Source organism: Podarcis erhardii (genome assembly GCF_964252035.2).
Source record: "Podarcis erhardii genome assembly, chromosome: 10".
NCBI classification, from domain to species: Eukaryota; Metazoa; Chordata; class Lepidosauria; order Squamata; family Lacertidae; genus Podarcis; species Podarcis erhardii.
This window is the reverse complement of record NC_138500.1, coordinates 22904660-22919592: the sequence shown is the minus strand read 5'-3', so window position 1 is coordinate 22919592 and position 14933 is coordinate 22904660. Positions and strand designations below refer to the sequence as shown.

Sequence of the window (14933 nt, the reverse complement as noted above, 5' to 3'; positions counted from 1 at the left end):
TTATTAATGCATTAATTCAGTCGCTTGTCATAATTACGGTGATATAACACAAATATAAGAAATGTCAACTGACAACAGTTGCATAGATAAAGAAGATGTTTCCTCCTGTCCACAAAATGGTCACTTGCCTGCCAATACCTGCCCACGCATAGGGCCATTTGAACTTTGCTGGGTATGGCAAGCTAAATGAATTAGCAAATAGGGTCTAGAAGCAGCGGGGGAAAGACACCAGAGTCATGTTCTGCTCTAAAAGATAGTCTTAAAATATTGTTCAAAAAGAGCAAGGGAAAATGAAGACTATTGATTGACACTACAAGGAGAATGATGATCATCAATTAGCAGTGTTAAATAGGCAAGGCGTTAAGTTTATGGACCACTTCCACTACGAACAAATAGCAAGCTTCTGAGTTAATACTGATTCATCAAGCAAAATAGAAGTGGCAACTAATTCTGTTTTGGGATGTCCTAGAAGAATAGCATGAGGTAATACCAATGGATTGCAGGCGCCTGTATGCTCAGGGCTATATTCAACGTCATGTCAGTGGATGTGATGGCCCTTCCTCTCCTCCCACTACCCCCCAAAGCAGATTTTGAGGATGTGCAAGGGGCTGCAGGTAGAAGGAGTGGAAAGGGAAGTCCGTTGTGAAACTAGATCACCATGGTTGGCTGTCATCCACAGTAATTTTTAGCTACCTACCTTGGACTTTGTATTAGACAAATTTAAATAATTAGGGACAAAATGTTCCAGTCAAAAATTTGTTCAGGCCATGAACATGCACACAGCATGTATTAGAACACATTAGAACACATTCACCTGTTCCATTTAGTAACAACCACCAAGCTGTAATCAAAGGGTGTGAAATAGTTGGAAATCACATAGTGTGAAATCACATCGTAATTGTTTATTTTTACCCAGCCATGGCAGCCAAGCTGGGAAAGGATTATTTTTTCTGTATTTATCCCTCCCCATTCTGAAGGCTCTGGGTGGGTAACAAACAATAACGTCTCACCCATTTATGTAGTCATGGACACAGTCTGCCAGACTATGACAGGGTTGGCTGTCACTTAAATAGAATATGTGAACTTGCCCATAACACCAATTCCTGATATTATACATGGGGACTGAAAACGCAGGCAGCATGATGTATTAAGATCCATCACTGTGTATGTGAGTTTGATCATCAGAGATAACGCAATGCATGGCTCAGAATCTGCAGCCGATTAACAAATATCCCTTTCCTTCTCCTCCAAAGAGTTCAAGAATGGACACACACACACAGTTAAAAGACAGTCTTAATTCTCTTTCCAACCCTATACACCCACTTGTTCCTCCACCCTTGAAAGAACAGGAGGTAGCGGCAAGAAGGCTCTGCTACATAAGCTGGGAGAAAGGACTTATCCAGGTTATCAAGTCCTATGGCCCATTGTTTGCCCACCCCTTCCTCAAGTAGCATAGCAAAGGAAAAGAAACGTGCTGCTTCTAAAGACCAAGCTTAGGTGGCAACTTACATCAATGTTGACAGGCTCTATAGTATTGATGTGCACGTTGGGGGCAGATGAGGAACGGTCTCGTTGACCAAACTGATTCCGATGGTCTTCGTCTGCTGGTCGGAAAGGCTGGGGTATTGGAATGGATTTTGAAGGAGAAGGACCAGGGAGAACTGATGGACTGAGAAAGTCAAGGCATAAAAAAGGTTAAGGTCTGCCAGGATCCCTAGTTATTGCAGAGAAGATGCAACTGGAACCATCTCCACCCACTTGAATCTATTTGCCCACTGAGATTTATTTTATTTAATTTATATACCACCTGGAGGTCTCAGGGTGGTTCACAGAAAAGATCACAATATATAAAATCAAAATAAAAACAATAACCCAATAACCCCCCCCCCAAAAAGAGCCACATTTTAAAAGGGTATAGGCTGTCAATCAGGTCAACCAAAGGCCTGGTTAAAAAGGAACGTTTTTGCCTGGCGCCTAAAGGTGTATAACGAAAGTGCCAGGCGAACTTCCCTAGGGAGAGCATTCCACAGATGGGGAGCCGCTGGAGAGAAGGCCTGTTCTCGTGTTGCCACCCTCTGGACCTCTCGAGGAGGCGGCACACGAAGGAGGGTCTCAGAAGATGATCTCAGGGTCTGCGTAGGTTCATATGGAAAGAGGCGGTCCTTGAGGTGTTGCAGTCCTTTGCCGTTTAAAGGCTTTACAGGTCAAAACCAGCACTTTGAATTGGCCCCAGAAACTAATTGGTAGCCAGTGCAGTCGGACCAGGATTGGTGTAATATGCTCAAACCGTCTTGTTCCAGTGAGCAACCCGGCTGCTTAATTCTGCACTAGCTGAAGTTTCCAAGCAGTCTTCAGAGGCAGCCCTATGTATAATATATTTCAGTAATCTGAATGTGTGGCTCTTCCATGCCCCCTGTCACCTTCTGAGGTAAGCCTGGCCTCAGCATCTGACACTTTGGGCAGCTGCCAAGATCTGGTGGGTGCTGATCTTGGCACAAGATGGTCCCTACCCACTTTTCTGCCCCCCCCCCCAGCATCCTAGGATCAGTTTTTATATTGCTTGGTGCAAGGCTAAGACATCCACAGTCTGGAGTGATTCTGTACCAGAACATTGCAAATCTAAAATGGTGGGCACACCATGGCTGTCTGCTCTTCAGACAACTGCTACAAATCCTGCCCCAATCCTGGCTAATATCACAGAATACGGAACTGGCTTCCTTGGTTGGCTTCTCTTCACCTGTATTTTGTCCTCATCTGAAGACCAAATCTGTGGCTCTCTACTACTTTAAATGCTTTGTAAGAACTTTGTTTTGTTACTTCTTTTTTCCACAGGCTTCAGCTAGTAAGACAGCTGTGACTGTTCCTGGACTGGGGGGCAGCATAACCACAGCAGTTCAGGCATCGGTAGCTTAAAGATAGGACTACTACAATGCCACTCTACTGGGGCTTCCCTTGTGCTCAGTCTGGAAAACAGCAAGTTAGTGCAATATGCTATCACTTATAGGAGTGAGAGTGTAAGCAGATTACACCTGTGCTCAAAGATCTGCACTAGTTGCCAGTTCACCACTGGTCCAAGTTGGGACCATTTTACTTCAGGTATAACTCTGATGCGCAGAACTTGCACTTCTAAAAGTGCATCACAATCTTCGTTCTACCTTTGTCAAGAATCAGGCCTTTAGTGCTTGGAAACACCTTGCCAACTGATATTAGGCAAGCGCCATCACTGCAGTCTTTCACACATCTACTTAAAAAGTTTCTGTTTTTATTCAAGTGCATGCTTGGTTACAGGTGCTGTTGTATTTCATTGTTTTTAGCAGTTTTTAAATGTTTCAAATATTTTGTTGTTGTTTTTAAGCTACATTTTTATTTCAGAGATGTTTGCTGCCCTGGGCTCCAATGGTGGGACATAAATTTGATAAAGACAATAAATAAAAGAATTATTTTTTACTCTTGAGTGTGCTTTTTTATAAATTGTTTTACTGATTATTTAGGCGAGTCAACTTGAGCACTTCTTTGGAAATGGAAAGGTAGGATAGAAATTTACCTCAAAGTAAGTCTACAAACACACACACACAACACCATTCATGGTGTCCAAAATGATGAACCAGAAAGATGAATGATGGCATCAGCCCTGCACCTCAAATATGGACCCTATTAGGGTACATGCAAAATGTTAAGTAAATACACAGTTGCAAAAGGTTTGTATGAGAGGGCAGGCCTATCACATACAGAAGTACATACCTAAGCTAAAACCAGTTTTCTGTGGTGTCTGGATCTGGAATTGAGGTTAACTAAAACCAGAAATAAATGCTTCCAAAATTGTCCTCCTGGCTAAGGAGGAGGAGGAGACGGCAGAGGTGAAGCATTCCTGAACTTCCCAGTGGTTCATGCGTGTCATGTTAAACCGTGATTTGTGAACACAGCCATTGTGTCAGGGGAGCAATCTACTCACAAACAAAACTTGGGAAGGAAAAGAACTCAAGCTCCACTTTGGGCCAATGTAGAATGCTACAATAGCAACCTCCCAACAACTTCTGCTTATACATATCGGATCCCTTGAAAGAAAGAAAGGTTTCTCGTGCCAAAGCTGACCTTTGTTGAGCAAACTGTTTAAGCCGAAGCATCTAGAGCAAGCAGTAAACAGTAGTACTGTAACCGAGGCCAGAACAAACAGATGAGTAAGGATGAATAAATACTTCACAAAGTTTTCCTCATTATTACCGCTATTTTCTTAAACCCTTGTATAAAAATCACTTAATTTCTATTCAATATATTGATATAAATGGGTGTAGACACCCAGTTCCCCTCCCCCTGAATCCCAAGCCTCCCTTTCAGAAACTACAAACCCACATTATTATTAGAACAGCAGGATTTAAGAGCATACCCAGGCGAATCTGAGGGGGCCACTGAAGTGTATGATCCGGATACTGGGGTCGTCTCTAAGGAGGCCTCCTCTTGCGGTATTGGGTGATGTTCAAAGAACTTGGAGACAAACAGCAAACTGTGAGGCAAAAACAAAGAAAAACCTAACTTGGGCAAGACCCAGAAGTTTCACAACGTAAAACGTATGAGGAAGAAAACATCATAGGTTAAATTACATGTTTCCAAGAGAAAATACGTTGAAAGGTGACACTACAGTTTTGTAACAGTTAAGCAGGAAAGTCAAATCTCAGCGATTTGAAACATTTTATTTAGATCAGTTCTTAGCATTGTAATATAATGGCAGGACACTTTCTTCTGTGAGGTCTAAGCTGTGTCCTGCTTTTCCATGCATTGGGTGCAATGCTACACTTCCAACAGGGATTTTGCTATATAAAAAGGGGGGCTAAATATTTATGGCTAAATAAGAACATCCTCAAAGCAGTCGACTGCAATCTCTTTAATAACTCATCCGGATTTTCACTGTTGCTAGGCCAAAAAGAGAGACTTTGTGGGTTACCCTACAGTCAGTATCCAACAAAAGGTAGAAAATCTTTTGTGAAATGGTATTATAGATGGGGCAGAAAAACTGCTACTCAAAGTTTTGTTTTCCAACTTGGCAGCAACAAAACAAGTAGTCAGTTACTTTATGAGGATAATTTGATTTCATTTAGTCTATAGTCAAGTACAAGAGTTTACACATGAATATGATGAATAATCCTTCCCCTTTGCGACCGAAGTATAGTAGCTGAACTGGTTTTTAAAGCTTGTATTTTATTTTATTCTTTAAGAAATCAAAACCCCGTGAGGTCTCCCACCACACTTTTACTGCCTTAGACTCCTTTCTTGAACTTTTGAATTACTTTTTCCAAAGATAATCCTAGTTCACACAGAAAGCTTCAAGGGACAACCAACGGCTTGGTCCTATTGTGCCAGCAAAGAAAAACAGTGTCTATGGTGCAAAGGCCAGGCACCGTACCGCATAACTTGGCCTACACGGTATTTAAAGCACAGACACATTACACTGCGATAACTGTGACTGTCAGACTGTGTAGGTCATGCTTAAAGCTTTCATTTATGGGCTCTCTGGAGCACAGGGCATACTAGTCACATTTGCCTAATTCTGTGGGAGAGGCAGCCTAGGTGGAGAGATGTCCCCTTTGCGTACAAAGGATGCCACCGCGGCAATATCTTTTAATATATATATATAATATTTATTAAAAGTTTCCAATTATAACAATATATATAAAAAAAACATCCAAATTTAAGATCTTATTTTCCGTAACATCTTTCCAGGACTTCCCCTCCCCTCCCCCTCTTATATTCCAATTCTTACAAATAAATTCAGCAATTTATTATCCCAAATTTTAACCTTATTATCATTAACCCAATTTAAAAATATTTTCCCATCTCCTAAGATCGACCTATTCCCTTCCACGCGTTCCCCCCTTTAATATACATAATAGATTAAAATATAATAAAATAAAATATGATTTTACACCCTTTGGATTCCAAATTTCCCTCCCCCTTTTCCTGGTTGCGTTCCCCATACTAATCAACATCTGATGTCTTCCTGGAGCTCCCACATTTATTTAAACCATAGTCCTTTACCAGTCTTCTTTAATTTTAAATGTCCAATCTTGGAAGGAGTCTATCTCAAAAAGGCCCATTTTTTCCATCCAGATTTTTATATACTTGGGAGTAAAAACTCCAATTTTATTTCTTAAACCTTTCAAATCTGGATGTCCCAAATGCCACCGCGGCAATATCAGTACAATACACTCGTGTGCTGTTGTGACTGCTTATGTGTGCAGATTCAGGGAAAGAGCATTTAAACTGCAGAGGAGTTTTGATTACTTACTCAAGCTGATCATAATTCACGCACATCAACGGCACCTCTGTACTACAACGCTGGTGAAATTTGTACCCACAGGTCTGACAACGGAACCCCTGGAAAAGCAGCTTTCGACAGAAGTCGCAGAACGCTAAAGTGAAGAACGTCTTTCGTACCTACGCCATCAAGAAAGCAGGCATGAGAAACAAGGCCCTCTCGCGCCCGCTAAAACTGCAATGTCATCTCGTCAGAAAAGGGCCGATTCAAGCTCCTTTTAAGTTAGATCGAAGGTATTACTCTAAAAGCCCTATGACCGAAAAGAGAGCTGTAATCCTGACAAACGGTTTGCTAATTTAACTAACAGAAGAACCCCCACAGTTCTATTGTGTGCTATAATAATTTAGTGCATATTAAGTGCAATACAAATCCTCTAATACACATTTGTGTTTACAAAGCAGTAACTCAATTTTCATTGAGGTCAGATCTGCCCCTTCTTGTTTTGCACCTGCCTTCATGCAACTTTACATTTCATGTTTCTATGGCAATTTTACCAAGAAACAGTTTATGAAAGAAAATGGCTCCTGAGTTTTCAAACAGAGAACCATCACACGTGCAAGGTAACCTAGTGAGACCTGTCTTCTTTCTGGAGCAGTTTGTGAAGAGTAGGTAAAGGTAAAGGTAAAGGTAAAGGTAAAGGTAAAGGTAAAGGTAAAGGGAGCCCTGACCATTACGTCCAGTTGCGGCAGACTCTGGGGTTGCGGCGCTCATCTCGCTTTACTGGCCAAGGGAGCCGGCTTACAGCTTCTGGGTCATGTGGCCAGCATGACTAAGCCGCTTCTGGCGAACCAGAGCAGCGCACGGAAACGCCGTTTACTTTCCCGCCGGAGTGGTACCTATTTATCTACTTGCACTATGACGTGCTTTCGAACTGCTGGGTTGGCAGGAGCTGGGATCGAACAACAGGAGCTCACCCCATCACGGGGATTCGAACTGCCGACCTTCTGATCGGCAAGCCCTAGGCTCTGTGGCTTAACCCACAGCGCCACCCGCGTCCCTTGTGAAGAGTAAGTTCCATGTAAATGATATAATACCATAACAGGCAAAGCCTCCCCATTTCTAGCTACACAAGGGGAGGGAGGAGCTCCCTGCTCTTGCAGAATTCCACCTACCAGAGCTGGCAACTAAAACTTGCACATTTGCCACGTTCTATCTAAGCTCCGGGCAATGTTATTGTGTTTTTATCAAACAATAAAATGAGGATGCGTTTCTTTTAAAAATCATTATAGCTGAAGTACTCAAGTAGAAAAGTTATATCAAAGGTTTAGAGATCTGCACATTTTATTTAGCTGAATCTGAAAAGATTTAAAATTGGTAGAATGCGAAAGGCAGGTTAGGTAGCAATGTCTACTTAAAGCAAATAAAACAGACAACATACTTTAAGAGGATGTTATCCAGAGCATTTTTATGCAACTATCCTCCTTGGGTTCCAGTGAATGAAACAAAAATGAAGTACCAAAGCTGTATTTTTAAGAAGGCCTCTCCATATAATAAACCTAAGACAGAGACGTCCTTTGGTGAAAAAGCCATCCAGATAATTTGCTTCCACCAGATTCCACTTAAATTGTCATTCCTTAGGTCAGGTTGTCTCTCAGCGCTGGCATCACTGATGCGACCAGCACAACTCTGTAACAGGTTTATTAGTTGCCTGCTGGTGTGCAGCAAGCAGGAGATCGCCAAACACATTCTTTTCATAACACAATAATATACAACAAGCAGATTTTTGCTGCTCCTTCATGCTCCGGTGTATTTAAAAATCTGGTTCACATAGGCATTTTATTAAATTCCCCATGAGAATGCTGCTATTTCTAAAGAGCCACACTTTATTTAATGACAAGTAAATTGCTCTCAATCATGGACAATTTACATAATTCTTCCTGCAATTATGGCTTCAGCCTTGAGATTACAATGATATGGAAGCAGACTGCATGATTAAAATAAGCATGCAAAATGAACTAAAGGTCATCTCGTCCAGATCCTACTTTAAAACAAGATTCTAAATACATTTGGGCCATTGATTTACCCTCATCATACAGATTATGCTTATAGTCTCACCATTATTCACCTAGAACAGGGGTCTGCAACCTGCGGCTCCGGAGCCGCATGTGGCTCTTTTACACCTTTGCCACGGCTCCGTGGCGGATACTAGCGAGGGGAGGAGGCGCATTGTGCGCCCCGACACTCCCCACTGTGGCAGGCGCTGTACTGGTTGTGACGTCGCATGGGGGCAGTGCGTGCGTTAGTCACGCACCGTCCCGACGTCACCTTCACGCCCGCCCGCTACATTGTAAGGGGCATGTACGCTGGTCACTGCATTGAAAGGGAGTGAAGAACACACACACACACACACAAAAAGGTAACTTGTTAATTTAACGTTTATTTCTATGAGGAGGAGTAATTCTGAGGGGTCAAACAAAGAAATAATAAAAAAGTGACAAAAAAGTTATTTTTATAATGTCGAGTTTTGCGGCTCCCAGTTTTGGGAGTGGCTCTTTTTGTCTTAAAGGTTGCAGACCCCTGACCTAGAAGTACTGTAGATTCATCTGGAGGTAGAACCTCCACTCAGCAATAAGTACAACATTGCATACAATTCACCCCAATCTGCATTTCACAATGTGGCTTAACCAGGCTTGTAAGAAGATACTTGTCTGCTTGCCTGTGGCGAGTGAGAATTGCCTCTAGGAGACTAGGAAGACAAACTTGTATATGGGGGGAAAAGTTTTTTTTTAATATACTGAGTTTGCTGAAATGTACAAATGGCTATCAGGTGTGTACACATGTAAGAAGGTGGCTGTAGCAAAGGGGAAATGTGTCGTATAAAACACGAATATTCTACTCAAAAGCAGCAGCTGTCTATGCCCATGGCACAGCAATTTATTCTGTGAAAACAATTTTTTAATTTATTTCATTTATATATTGCCCTCCAGCAGAGAATTCCAAGGCAGTTTACAGTAAAAAAACCCCACAAAAATACCTAACTGTTTAAAAGGCCATAGACCGTTTAATTAGCCAAAGTCCTGGGAGAAGAGGAATGTTTTCCCCTGGCGCCTAAAGATACATAATGAAGGCACTAGGCAAGCTTCCCTGGGGAGGGCATTCCAGAAACAGGGAGACACTGCAGAAAAGGCCCATTCTCGTGCTGCCAATTTTTCTTTTCAGAACATAATAAAACCAGATGCAACACCAGCAGGCGTTGTAGGAAAATACTTACAAAGTTGTGTGTCGTAAGAGGTACATTCTCCAAGACTTCCACATGCAGTTCTTCGCCTGTGAGCCAGGAAATGTCTGTATCCCAGCCAATGGGCTTTTTCTCCCTGCAGTGCAAATGAACTCCATGAGCAGATATGGGCGGCGGGTGGAGGACAGTAGTTCGGATTTGTTTTTAAGCCTTCCATTGTTAGAAGCTTCAAATGGCAAGTTAGCATGGATTTATCACAATTAACTGTGCTACAAATTACAAGATAGAGACTTAACTCTCTCCTGCAATTAAGATCACAAGATCTAATGCAGGAATGAAGAACTTTTTGCCCTGCAGATGTTATGGCTACAGCTCCCATCCCACTTGCTGATGGTCATGTTGGATAGGGCTGCTAGAAGCTGGAGAGCAACAACATCTGGAGGACCACAAGTCTCCCATTCCTGATACACAGCATTAAGGAATGGATGGCTCTTGAGCTCCACAACCTAAAGTAAATCTCACTGCTTTGCTAGGTAAAGAATATTTCTCGGGTATTTGCCTCCACTATTTAAAAAGTCTACTAAAAGTTTAGTTAATGAGAAGGGCACAGTTTATACAGAAAAACCAAAGGGAAGCAACTGGGAAGCTGCTAACTATCTACTATATATTTTCTGAAGTTGTTTGTATGCATTAGGAGACATCTTAAGATGTCATAACCAAATATTGAATGATAATTTGTGAGATCAAGAAGCAGGTTTTCTCCTATGTTTCGATACAACCGGGTACTGTTTTGAATCAAGATGGTGGACTGAACCTTTCAAAACTGCACATATGTTTTTGGTTTCTTAGAAACCCTGAGAAACACCAGGTACAAGGCTGCTAGTATACAAGAGAGAGCACTGTGAGCAAATCTACTAGCAGGAACAAAGAAAAGGATTCTCTCCCACCCTCAACCCACAACCACTGCTAAGGGGCATAGAGTGAGATTTTGCCTATGCTTTGGAAAACAATTTGTTTAAAATATGAAGTGAATTGTTTTTATCTTGATTATTCATGCACTTAAAACACCCAGAAAGAATCACTTTAGCAATCATTCCCTCTTCAACTCCTACCCCAAACCATACTACATACAAACCATACCCATCCTGTATTCGGTAAACTGCACAGCACTCTGGGATGAGACCTCTCATCATCAAAGCTTTCTTTAAACTGTCACGGACTGTAACTCCACATCTTGCTGGAACCTGCAAAATCAAAATCAAACCATTAGAACTACTTCAGCTTAATGTATTTCTGAAGCCTTAAAAGCATGCTGCAGTTTACAAGTGGATCCATGTGAGCATCTACTTCAGAGGTCTGGCTCTGGGTGCCCCCAACATCAAATAAAGAGAGATGGCAACCAGAAAGAGAAAGAGAGAGGGGCTTCTCAGTTGTGAAATATCCTCCCTAGCAAGACTCACCTGGTTGTTTTGGGTACCAAATAAGGTATTTTTAAAAATTCTCCTAGCAGTCTAAAAACTGTGATTTTTAAAGTTTTGAATTGTAACCCACTGTTTACATGCTGATGATTTTTGGCCATGCTGTGAATCTGTCTTGTCTTGAAAGGTTTTGTAAATCATGCAGAGATGGTCATTGGGCAGCCTCAATCAATGCTGTAAATAAATAAAAGCTCTACTGAACCTGACTGGCTGGTGTTCAATGGTATACTGCCTCTAAATATGGACCATCCATCTAGCTATCACAGTTGTTGATAGACCCTTCACAAGTTAGTCTAAACCAGGGATGAGAACCTGCGGTCCTCTGTATGTTTTTGGTCAACAACAATGCCTGTCACCCCGAACATTGCCTCTGCTGGCTGGGGCTGACGAGAGTTGGAGGTGAGCAACATCTGGAGGGTCACAGGTTGCCCTTCCTGCTCTGCTCTAAACCCTTTCCAAGGGGTCTAAGGTTGTAGTTATCAGCACATTTTAGGGCAGTGGATTCATGTTTCCATTGGGTAATACATGAAGGAATGCTTCTCTAACTCCTGCCCTGCCCTTTGGTGTGGGCTGAGTTTAGCTGCTGCCTCAAAACTGCCAGGAAAAGAGGATGAGTCCTCCCCACCTGACCCCCATTATAATATTAATAAAATTTATTATTATTATTATTATTATTACTACTACTACTATTATTATTATATACCCTGCTTTTCCCCCTGATGGGACTCAAGGTGGCTTACAGATAAAAACAAGAACTGCTAAAAACATAGAAAAGCCAATCATTATGGGTTGAGTGAGTTCTAGTTGATGCCCCACTCATCTTTGTTTCCAACAAGGAAGGACTAAGGGACTTCCAGCTACTTAATGCCTCAGAAGTTCTTAGTGGTGCTGCTGCCTCATACAGCACCAGGGAAAACCAAGTACAACGGCTGTATATGAATTCTGAACAATCCTGGCTTCATCTGGTCTCCATCTGGTCACCATTTCTGTTCCTCTACCAGATCTGAGTACAGTGGTACCTTGGTTTCCGAACGGCTTAGCTGTCGAACAAATCAGCTCCCGAACGCCGCAAACCCAGACGTTAAGTGTTCCAGTTTGCAAACGTTTTTCAGAAGCTGAACGTCTAATGCGGCGTCTGCTTAAGTGCAGGAAGCACCTGCAGCCAATCAGAAGCCGCACCTTGGTTTTCGAACAGTTTGGGAATCGAATAGACTCCCGAAACGGATTAAGTTTGAGAACCAAGGTACCACTGTATTCTATTTTCAGAATCTTTTTTTTTTTAATGCTTAAGAGCGCCTTTGGGGGTTATAGAGTGGGATATAAGTATTTCACAATAAATAAATGAATACTGTAAATGAATGTTATTGGTCATAAATACAATTTTTCTGAAGTTCTTTGCCTCTTCCCAATGTGCACCCATGAAGTAAAAGTTGTACGGTTGACATTTATTGTGACTATTTTCAAATTCCTTTCAGGTAAGCTCACACTGCCCTCTCTTCTTCTTAAGTCATGAAGGGACAGCAGAACAGTTTATACCCAAGTACTGACAACTGTTGTTAAGAAGGAGCCTGGTCACCACTGGCAACTGGAAGCTGTCCTCAGGTAACCATGTGGTGACTCAGAGCCCCTTATTTATAGCACATTCCCAAGAAGTACAACACTTTTTTAAAAAAAGTCATCTAAACATGGTCATTTCTGCATTGATTGGCCTCTGCAATTACCCATCTTAGTCAGCGCCCAGTCAGAAGCCTCTTGGGAAGCCTTTTGCAAGAGAATACTGCTGCTTGTATGCTTTCCGTGCCTAATAAATACTCAATAAATTAAGCTAAGTTAGCAGATTGTTAGGCTTGACACATGTTTCTTCAGAAGGAGATCTCATCTCTTCCTGTTTATATTTTCCTTGCTCCGAGCTTGAGTCATAGAGCTAAGTGTTCATGTGCTCATTGGCTAGTTGCATCTTCTTAAGCAGCAGCATGTCTGAACTATCTTATTAAGAGGAAACAGTCTCAAAATTGCCTTTGTATGAAGTCTGAGAAATATGCAAAACTAACCATCTTTACATTTATGTCCTGTTGGTGCACATGGGGCTCCCAGGCAGTCACTGATCCAGGCCCAGGTCTACATTGCTTTAAGAAAAGTGGTGGCCTCACATGCCTTCAGACTATATACTGGACTATTCCATTAGAGAATGAGGAGCTTGAGTAATGCTTAGAGGCCATCTCGTCCTTCTTGGGCTTAGCCCTGGCAGTTAAAAATAAAGGCTTGGGCCTAAATTCTAGCAAACCCTAGCTCAACATAAAGAAGGCAGGAGGCATGTATCCTTGCAAAGTGCTGCACAGCTTTCTTGTAAATAGGTGCCTGCCAGTTTAGGCAAAAAGAAATTTGTTTGGTCTTTGGCCAATTAGAATCTGAAGGCAAGTGAGGAAAGAAAAGCTCCTCTGATTCCCCCCCCCCCGTATTTTTCTTTGTGCTGCTTCAAAGAAACTGTGGGAATGTTCTGGGGTGCAGGAGAGGATATCTTGACTAATTATATCCTTATCCAACTTGTGCTAACAAGTTCCCAAAATATCAGCAGAGTTTATGACATTCCCCTTTAAGTTCGCAACGGTAACGCTTACACAGATTCGCTAGAACCTCTATAATAATTACTCTGGTAATTTCCCCTTTTGTTCCCTCTTAAAATACAAGACACGACACAGTCTTTATAAAAGTGTAAAAGAGTTTACTCACGTTCTGTTCACAATATGATCCCAGAAGGTAGGCAGGCTTAAAAAGGTTACATACACTTAGAATCTATCTTGTAGCAAGATAGTCCTTATCTCCTCTCTTGGCTGGGAGCCAAGAGAGCATCCTTAGATGTTTCCTCATCGAAGGAAGATGGCAGAGAGAGAGGCAAAAGAGAGAATGGCTGCCTGCCCTGTGCTTTTATCATTACCTGCACAGGTGAGGCCACACCCACCTCTGGTCACATGCGGAGGAAGTCTGTCCCCAGGAAGTTTACCTGCTTGCTGGACAGACATCCCTCCCCATGTTCGAACATGTACACTCTAGGAATGTTGTCATTGACTGCTCCTGTGTTTACATCCCACAGAAACATCATGGGGTTTCTTTCTTAAAAAGTTCCCATCTTTTAGGCTTTTTCTAAATGCTATTTTGCAATCCCAGAAGAGGTCTTTTTTAAACATACACAGCAACAACAGTGTTTTCTTAAGCCTGAGGCCAGAATTCCCCGCATCAAAGCCATTTTAAAATTTAAATATGGCAGGATAGTAACTTGCAAGGCTACATTTACTTCATCATTCCATCAGTATGCCCTTTTGGACTGATATGCTCTGATGAATTTCGACCAACTCTCACCCAGTATCTGGTGCAATCCTCTGCTGACTACAACCATCTCTAGAGGAAAACTAGAGATGGAAATATGTGGTTGAGATAATATGCCCTCCTCAATTCCCCCATTCTCTGATGCCTAAACCGCACAGTAGCACGCGCTAACTGCAAACCTCATGGGGAGAAGTTCCTGGCCTGCAAATTCACCAATCTGAGAGGATCTCAAAATTAAGGCTTCAATTCTATGTATATTTACAAGGAAGTAAGTGCTCCTGAAATTTGTAGGACTCTCTTCCAAGTAAAACACGCATAGGATCCAGCTGTAAGAAGTTTATTTAGGATGCACAGGTCCAATGTAAGAGAAACTTCTCCAGTCTGGTGGGCTTTCAGAAATCTACCTCTGGGAGAGGATTGCATACATATACTAGGCAAGGCAAGTAAAGTGTGGAGCACATGCTGCAGATATCACCCATCCTGCACAGGACAGTTAACAAATACAAAGGATGGAGGAAGCTTCGGCTACTTGAGACAGCTTCTGTGGGACTGTCTTGAATATGTACATTCCACACCCTCTGTTTACATTCATCCAAACCAGGTTGCGTATGCACCAGAAAAGGCACACTACAGTGGTACCTCT

At 42.1% G+C, this 14933-nt stretch overlaps 1 protein-coding gene across 2 annotated transcripts in view; it reads right to left on the bottom strand.

The window, feature by feature from the left end:
* The window catches only part of BRAF (B-Raf proto-oncogene, serine/threonine kinase), a 59643-nt gene that overhangs the window by 30500 nt on the left and 14210 nt on the right, over positions 1-14933 (bottom strand). For both annotated transcript variants that reach the window (XM_081878896.1, XM_081878897.1), the window contains exons 4-8: positions 10629-10732; positions 9522-9624; positions 6281-6429; positions 4385-4501; positions 1510-1669 (exon numbers count right to left, since the gene is read on the bottom strand). In XM_081878896.1, the coding sequence (XP_081735022.1) occupies positions 1510-1669; positions 4385-4501; positions 6281-6429; positions 9522-9624; positions 10629-10732 (633 nt within the window). The remainder of the gene's footprint in view (positions 1-1509; positions 1670-4384; positions 4502-6280; positions 6430-9521; positions 9625-10628; positions 10733-14933) is intronic.